General features: G+C 40.0%; 1 protein-coding gene across 1 annotated transcript; it reads right to left on the bottom strand.

The window, feature by feature from the left end:
• Positions 1-872: 872 nt before the first annotated feature.
• LOC110490298 (endothelin-2) lies at positions 873-8231 on the bottom strand. Its single transcript, XM_021563612.2, has 4 exons — positions 7907-8231; positions 4789-4939; positions 4303-4416; positions 873-1684 (listed from the first exon to the last, which is right to left on the bottom strand). Exons 1-4 carry the CDS (start codon positions 7962-7964, stop codon positions 1594-1596), a joined length of 414 nt encoding a protein of 137 aa, XP_021419287.1. The 5' UTR covers positions 7965-8231; the 3' UTR covers positions 873-1593.
• Positions 8232-8891: the final 660 nt, after the last annotated feature.

Genomic DNA, 8891 nt, shown 5'->3' on the forward strand with positions numbered 1-8891 from the left:
TCTAAGTATACACCAGGAAAAAAAAAGAAGAATCCAGGCAACTTGTATTACTGAACATGCTTCCTGTCTCTTATCCCATGGGCTAGACGTGTTCTGTATCGCACCATAAAACAATAACACAGGAGAATCGGCCACATGACTTGGGTGCAATTCCTCGTCCCTTGACATTTCCTTTATAATATGTTCTGTTGCAGGGTTATAAACCAAAGAAGACTGACAACTCCATTTCGCCTGCACTCCTTGACCCATCAGAATATTTATAATGGAACTATTACACTGTGTTGTAGGTAAACGTAGAGTTCATCATCTAGTCAACGCAGTCAAATAAGGAGAGTCTGGCAAGTATTTTGTATAATTCAACTATTCATTTGTTTATTATTATTATTATTATTATTATTATTATTATTATTATTATTACACACTGCTTCACACAGTCACTCAATACAGAAGTGGTCAAAATCAATTTAATACAACAATATACCGTATGTTTCAATGTTATGTATTTTTTACTCCCACCCAACCATACCCACTCAATATACACTGAGTGTACAAAACATTAAGGACACCTGCTCTTTCCATTGCATAAACTGACCAGGTGAATCAAGGTGAAAGCTATGATCCCTTATTGATGTCACTTGTTAAATTCACTTCAATCAGTGTAGATGAAGGGGAGGAGACAGGTTAAAGAAGGATTTTTAAGCCTCGAGACATCTGAGACATGGATTGTGTATGTGTGCCAATCAGAGGGTAAATGGGCAAGACAAAAGATTTAAGTGCCTTTGAACAGGGTATGGTAATAGGTGCCAGGCTCACCGGTTTGTGTCAAGAACTGTGACGCTGCTGGGATTTTCACACTCAACAGTTTCCCGTGTGTATCAAGAATGGTCCACCACCCAAAGGACATCCAGTCAACTTTACAACTCAATATTAGGAAGGTATTCTTAATGTTTTGTACACTCAGTGTATAATCCTAAACATTGCACCTTTAAATGACCTCAGTCATTTTCCTTGATGAATAACCTGCATGGCAATCATAATATGTTGTTATTATACAAATCAAATAAAGGAGAGATTAAATATGTTTGGCAAAATAATGAGAAAAACATAGTGGCTATCTCATACATAATTTTGATGATCGTATCAGTCATATTCTCCCTGTTCATTGCGGTCATGATGGAAAGAATGTGTCTGCCACTGTTTTGAGCACAGACAACCAGCATAAACACATCAACTGTTCTTTCCTCTACGGCTACCTGGCCAGAGTCTGCCAGTAGCATGGACCATCCTTGTCCCTCCTGGCCCTAACAAACATTTTGCTGCACAAATACCCTGTATGTATCATGCCTGATCCATCCCTCAAGGTTTGGATCTAGTGTCTATTCTCTGTCTTCAGGCCTCTGTCCCATTTTGTTTTCCAACCTCTCCTTATAGGTGCAAACCAACAAACAAACAGGCAGTCCCACCGGTCTGTGGCCTTCCTGCAAGTGACACATCTCTCTATCAGCAGCCCTTTGTTCTGCTCCTCTCCATGTTAGAGTGTCATTTGTTCTGGTACTCGCTCTTCACTCCTTACTGTCTGCCACACAATGTCGTTTAGCGCTCATTAAGCCCAGGGGCCCTGGCTGCTTCCTTCCTGGGTGGAAAGGCCCATCCCCTGGCTCTCTCAGAGGCTCTGACCATAGATCTTTGGAGGAAAGAGACACTGGTCAGCAACATAATAATAACGGTCATCTTGTGGTACAATATGAAATAATTCTGTGTACAGCCTATGCTTCATTTGAAAACCAGAATAGCAAACAGCTGTTTCAAGCTCATTAAGGAAAGTCAAAAGGTTGGGGAGCTCTTAATTGAGCTCTGGGTGAAGAGTTATCTGAGCTGTACACAAGAAGAGAGAGAGATGGGGGCAGACTGGCCTACAGAGCTAAGCGCAGGCAAAATCTTAGAGGAAATCCTAGTTCAGTCTGCTTTCCACCAGACACTGGGAGATTAATTCACCTTTCAGCAGGAGAATAACCGAAAACACAAGGCCATTTCTACACTGGAGTTGGTTACTAAAGAAGACAGGGAATGTGGCCAAGTTACCGTTTAGATTTAAATCTACTTGAAAATCTATAGCAAGACCTGAACACAATATCCCATAACGTTGAAGTGAACATTTTTACAAATTAATAAAACATGAAAAGATTAAATGTTGAGTCAATAAGTATTTAACCCCTTTGTTATGGCAAGCCTAAATACGTTCAGGAAGAAAAGTGTTCTTAACAAGTCACAATAAGTTGCATGGACTCACTGTGTGTGCAATAATAGTGTTTAACATGATTTAGGAATGACTACCTCATCTCTGTACCAAACACATACAGATAATTCCAAGGTCCCTCAGTCGAGCAGTGAATTTCAAACACAGACTCAACCACAAAGACCAGGGATGTTTTCCAATGCCTCGCAAAGAAGGGCACCTTTTGGTAGATGGGTAAAATACAAATAAAAAGCAGACATTGAATATCCCTTTGAGCATGGTGAAGTTATTAATTACACTTTGGATGGTGTGTCAACACACCCAGTCACTACAAAGATACAGGCATCTTTCCTAATTCAGTTGCTGGAGAGGAGGGAAACTGCGCAGGGATTTCACCATGAGGCCAATGGTGACTTTAAAACAGTTACAGAGTTTAATGTCTGTGATAGGAGAAAACAGATGATGGATGTACAACATTGTAGTTACTCCACAATACTAACCTAATTGACAGAGGGAAAAGAAGGAAGCCTGTACAGAATACAAATATTCCAGAACATACATCCTGTTTGCAACAAGGCACTAAAGTAATACTGCAAAAAAAATTGGCAAAGCAATTCACTTTTTGTCCTGACTACAAAGTGTTATTGGATATGCTCCAAACATACAACACATTAATGAGCACCGCTCTGCATATTTTTAAGCATACTGGTGGTTGTATCATGTTATAGGTATGCTTGTTATCGTTGAAGGACTGGGGACTTTTTCAGGATAAAAAAATAAACGGAACGGAGCTAAGTGCAGGCAATATCTTAGGAAATCCTAGTTCAGTCTGCTTTCCACCAGACACTGGGAGATTAATTCACCTTTCAGCAGGACAATAACCGAACACACAAGGCCATTTCTACACTGGAGTTGGTTACTAAGAAGACAGGGAAGACAAGTTACCGTTTAGACTTAAATCTACTTTAAAATCTATGGCAAGACCTGAAAATGGTTGTCTAGCAATGATCAATAACCAATTTGACAGAGTTTGCAGAATTTTGACAAGAATACTGGCCAAATGTTGCACAATCCAGGTGTGGAAAGCTCTTAGAGACTTACCCAGAAAGACTCAGAGGTGTAATCGCTGCCAAAGGTGCTTCTACAAACTATTGACTCAGGGGTGTGAATACTTATGTAAATGATATATTTCTGTATTTCATTTTCAATAAATTTGCACAATTCTCTAAAAACATGTTTTTCCTTTGTCATTATGGGGTAATGTGTGATTATTTTTTTTTAAATCCATTTTGAATTCAGGCTGTAACACAACAAAACATAGAAAAAGTCAAGGGGTATGAATACTTTCTGAAGGCACTGTAGATACCCTTCAAACAAACTCAGATCAGTGAATTCTCACAATACCTTTGATCAAAGAATCAGGTGTGTAAAGAACTGTTGCCTCTTTTTTTTTTCAATTTGGCAATCTAAAGACAACTTTATTGTACACTAAAAGTTTTACTGACATCAAGGTCATAGACCAAACAATAATGTCTTTACAATATAATGTCTAACGGCTCTATCCAAGCGTGTAGCGTTACAGATTGCACGCTAGAAATTAGGAGTGCATTGAGTCTCTGGGTGTCTCCAGGTGCCTGTATTTGTTTCTCTATCATCCTTAGGAACCATTAATCCCAAATTCAGCCTTCAATTCTTGAGAGTCCTAGACACTTCACTCCCCTGTCCCTTGAGCCAATCAAAACATGCAGTGGGGATTACACAGCCTGGGATTACACTGCACCTTCGGGCACTTGGTAACATCCCACCACGAGAGGGAACGCCTGTGTGACACACACAACAACACTCCCTCAAGCTAATAATAGAATCCCAGAGAAGTGAGCTATGCTCTCAGACAACACCTTGAAGAGCTTCAACAGAGAGTCCCTCCTGTTCTGTGTACTCAAATGGCCAACTAATAAAACTAGAACATTCCACAGTCTCTGAGTATCTGTCTGTCTGTCTGTCTGTCTGTCTGCGGTGGTGGTGTGTGTGATAGTGTCTTGGCCATTGTTTTGACCCCAACTCACCTGTCTTGACAGAAGCTGGTGCAGGTGTGGTCGTCAGAGTCGGCACACACACAGCGACCGGCAGACCTACGGCGACGTGACAGAGGGCTGCCCAAGCCGTAAACAGTGGTCTTACTATAGAAAGGGAAAGAGAGAAAGGGAATATCTGTTTGCTCAGTCACTCTCAAGATATAACCAGAATGTTTATAGACTTTGTTCCTTGGCATTAATAAAATGCAGTGTTGCAAGACAGGGATGATTGCCAGAATAATGTCATATTGATACCAATGATACACAGCCAAAATAAAAAAAAACGGTGCAAATATTAATGTTGATATCATCACACTGTGACGTAATTGACCCACATAAGTGAATTGCTCAAGTATATGTCTGCAAAGCTGAGTAGGTATTTGTTTGACGTCTTTGATGGTGTGTAGTGTAAGTAAGTGTATGAGCATGTGTTTCTCTCTGTGAATGCATATATTTCTGTGATGTGCGTTTGCCCACCTTGGTGTGTTGACCCAGATGATGTCAAGATGGCAAAAGTAGTGGCATTCAGAGTCCAGCTGGTTGTTGCAGGCACAGCGTTTGGTCCGCACTCTGTGAGGTGGAGCCAGATCACTGGACTTAGGCCTCTCTGACAGTGGAAGTCCAAATCCTACATGACAGACAGAAGGATATAGCTAAGAAAGCAATCCTGGAGCATCAAGAACGTACAATCCACCTGCCAGGGTTGGGTAGGTTACTTTCTAAACGTAATCCTTTACAGTTACTAGTTACCTGCCCAAAATTGTTATACAGTAACATAACTTTTGGATTACCCAAACTCAGTAACGCATTCTGATTACATTCCATTACTTTTAGATTACTTTCCCCATAAGAGGCATTAAAAGAAGACAAAAATGTATGTTACCAATTGAACGACATCTATTGCAGGATAAATCAATGTTAAAGTTTACATAGCTGGCCATATATGGGATGTTACATTTTACTTTATGAGTTTGTTATGTAGGCTTCTGCTTTCAGCTACAAATAATAATAATACGATTAAATTATGTCTTTACATTAAAAACCAAAGTCATTCAGAATTCCAGTTATTCCAATAAATGTTATACCCCTTGATCTTCAAGAATAGGACTTGGAAACATGGTAAGTATTGATTAGCCAAATTGTTTTACCTGAGCATGACCCCAGAACTAAGGATGTATTAGCCAGCCCTACTCTGTTGTTTATGATTTTGTTGTCATGGAGGACTGATTAGGCTCATTGATTCGAGTTGAAAAGTAAATGCTGCGCTCATTAAATGGCATGTTTTGAGCGCTACTGAAAAGTGCTATTTACATGTGAAAAATGAATGCAATATGCTGCATTTTCTATAGGCCTATTGTTGACCTTTTTGTTGGTGACACTTCGATATCTTGATAATATGCAGCTGTTTAAAGGGCAAATCCACAGATGAAATAATAACAAAACGGTCACCTTCTGTTTTGGTAAAAAGCTGAGGGATGGGCCTGGAGAAATGTAATCACTCTCAGATTAACAGACAGAGCTGTGGTTGCAAGGACTGACCATCCATGATATCAAGAGTATTGTTTTAACCATATTATGAGGCTATACAGTGTTTGATTACATTTATAATGTTTACAAACATTGGAGAAAAACAAGCTTATATTTTGGTTTCTCATGGAGTGTGCCATTTGAACTAAGCTCAGGGGGCATTTATAAGTTATATTCCTCAATAATAAATGGATAGATATATCATTTATATGTCCAAAAATGGATGTAGCAACTACAGATTGCCCCTATAAGTCTATCAAAAGTGTGTGAGTTTGAGCATGTGTCCATTAGGCCTATGGATTTTATTTATTTTTTAATCAGCCTGAATTAGATTGAGCAATAAAAGCCCCACTTTTATTCCATAGGCTTGGATCCGCACTATGCAGCTGTTGCAAGAGCGCATTTTTCACTGGTTGTCCACTGGTTTCAAAAACAATGATTGATAGGCAGCTTAAACTTCTTGAATTCAACCATTATTGGGTTCAAATACACATTTTAGATTTGTGAACAGCCATCCACAACAACCACAATCCATAACACGCAAAAAGCTAAATGAGAGAGCAGAACTGTGATTCACAATTACATCAATGCAGATATCAATAATAAGTGATATCTGTATCACTGTAGACTAACCCACTGCTGTCATCCTTACCTCCAAGCGTTGATTCAAGTTGGATAATCTTTGGATGCCGACAGCAGTCGCACCATTGGAAAGAATAGCTTAGATTGTAGCCTACAAAAGCCTGTTCCTGCTCTTTTCCCGCGATCCATCAAACACATTTGGTGTGTCATCATAGTGGTCTTTGACTTGTGGTCAGACTCGCTCAGATGGAACAAACTTAAACGTGTGCCTTTTTTCAATGCTGATTTGAATGTCATTGAGAAAACAGAGAAGTGTCAAAGATTTTTTTTCCGCAAACATCCTTTCTGAATTTAAAAGTAGTTCTCAAAGTAATCATCTAGTTTTTCAAAAGTATCTGTAATCTGATTACAATATTTTTGCTGGTAATGTAACGGATTACAGTTTTTTGTAATCCCTTACTCCCCAACCCTGTCACCAGCATAAATGGACACTAGACAAATGAATTATTACCGGTACTCCGCTATTTGCCTTGATCGATCACACCAGTCTAATCAATCCTTTCTGTGGAAAGCTAGTAATCATCTGTAATCTCTGTTATCTGTCTGTTCAAACATTCTGAAGGGAGTGCCAATGCCAATAGTGAAGGGCAAACAGACATCTGGAGGAGACTTCACCTCTTTTTGACCGTTTTAAGTAAGTAAGTGGGTCCCTCGATAGGAAGGGAATGTGTACTAGTGTTTCAGTGGAGTCAGTACATCTCATTTGTCCCGATACAGAGATGACCAGAATATGGAGAAACACAGCCTCTGGTATTTTATGATTGTACAATGATAAGTCTACAACCAGCAAACAAACATTGTAATGCTCTCACAAGTTCAAGTTTAAGGTGCTTTTGACAACCAAGATCACTCAAACACAAGATAATCCATTCGCTGTGTGAGATGAAGAGGTTCTCCAGAGAATCAACATTTGAGAATGTGTACCCCTGAGCTAGTCAGCAAGGTTGAAGTGAGATGTAACACGGGTCCTAATGTGTTAACGATAAATCTTCATTGATGATGGAACAGTTGGAACGGGGCTTGGTGAAACGCGTCTCTTTGTTGCTTTGCATATCTTGTCACTGAATATAATGAGTGTGCTTATGAGTAAATCTTTACATTGCTCTGGACAATAAAAACATGTAGTCAATGCTGCACCATGTCATCATTGTATAGGGATATTCATTCGTTTAAATAGAAAGTCAGCCAGTGTTTTGTTGATGCAGAACCTCAATACAATTACATCATTTTTTATATAGTGTGTCATTCCAAAGTAATATTTTTATGATATTTTTATATTTAGTTATGCATTCAAAAAATGATCAGTGGAAGACACTTGACCATTATTTTTCAATACTTCAATGACATGATTAAGTCTATTTTTGCTTGTGGAAGACATAACAATTCGTAAGATAATTTATTATAGTAATAGCGCTGTAGTACTCACCTTCCTGCATGGACACACACACAGTGATGAGAAGGAGCAGGCTGGTGTGTGCTGACATGGTTGCTGTTGGTCTGTTTGTAGAACTCACGGTGAAGTAGAATATCCTTAAATGCACTTTGGCAAATTATCCCAGCCGTCTTCTGCTTTGCTGCTTGCTTGTTTGTTTGCAGGTGCCTGAGAGGTGGCCCTCAATTTATAGTCCTCTTTCCCCATAATGTCACACTGGAAGTCCTGCCCCTTGCTGCTACAATGTTACACAACTCCTTCAGAGGGTTTGAGATTCCTATTATCATAGGAATCTATATTCACTCCACCCCACCACAACTCACCAACCCTCCAGCCTGCAGGTCAATGGGCAGACAACATCTGTACTTATCACCTGTAGCATGTTGCATTCACTTTCCACATGCAATTTGGTTGTGTGACATGTACTTTTGCTGTCATATTTTGAGTGATGTTTGACATATGGCGAGAGCCTGAGGGGGAGGGTAGGAGGGAAGGAGAGGGCGGGAGTGGAAGACCATGTGGAAAAGGAAAGAGATGGCTCCTGATTGCCTGCTTTGCATGGAGTCTGCAAGGGAAGGCCAGGGTGCTGTGGAAACAATGATCAGGGGGAACATTATCCAATACAGGGGGGTTGGCAGATTGTGGTGGTGGAGCAGATGTGCATTGGGTGACAATTGACTCAATTCGGGATTGATTGACAGAACAAATTAATTCCCCATGGTGTGTTGACCGAACAATATTATTTAATTTGTTTTCTCTTTTAAAGAAGAATGGAATTCCACCATCCTTACGATACTTATTTACTCAAGCTCTATTTATAGTATAGACAGTGCCGAAGATTGCAGTTGTAACATGTACTGTTTGAATACTGCTGTGAGTGTTACCACTAGGCCACACGGGCGCTGTCACGAGTCCGACCGAGGGTGTTTCCCTTTCCCGGGCAGGTGGCGCTCGGCGCTCGTCGTCACCGGCCTATTAG

The sequence above is a fragment of the Oncorhynchus mykiss genome, chromosome 2, assembly GCF_013265735.2.
Source record: "Oncorhynchus mykiss isolate Arlee chromosome 2, USDA_OmykA_1.1, whole genome shotgun sequence".
NCBI classification, from domain to species: Eukaryota; Metazoa; Chordata; class Actinopteri; order Salmoniformes; family Salmonidae; genus Oncorhynchus; species Oncorhynchus mykiss.

Excerpts from the sequence above, each read along its gene's own strand:
- LOC110490298 (XM_021563612.2), bottom strand. The coding sequence starts at position 7,964 with ATGTCAGCACACACCAGCCTGCTCCTTCTCATCACTGTGTGTGTGTCC. Across the intron at positions 4,940-7,906 it reads GTGTGTGTCCATGCAGGAAG|GATTTGGACTTCCACTGTCA; the intron begins GTGAGTACTACA and ends TCTGTCATGTAG. Across the intron at positions 1,685-4,302 it reads ACCAGCTTCTGTCAAGACAG|ATCTATGGTCAGAGCCTCTG; the intron begins GTGAGTTGGGGT and ends TTTCCTCCAAAG.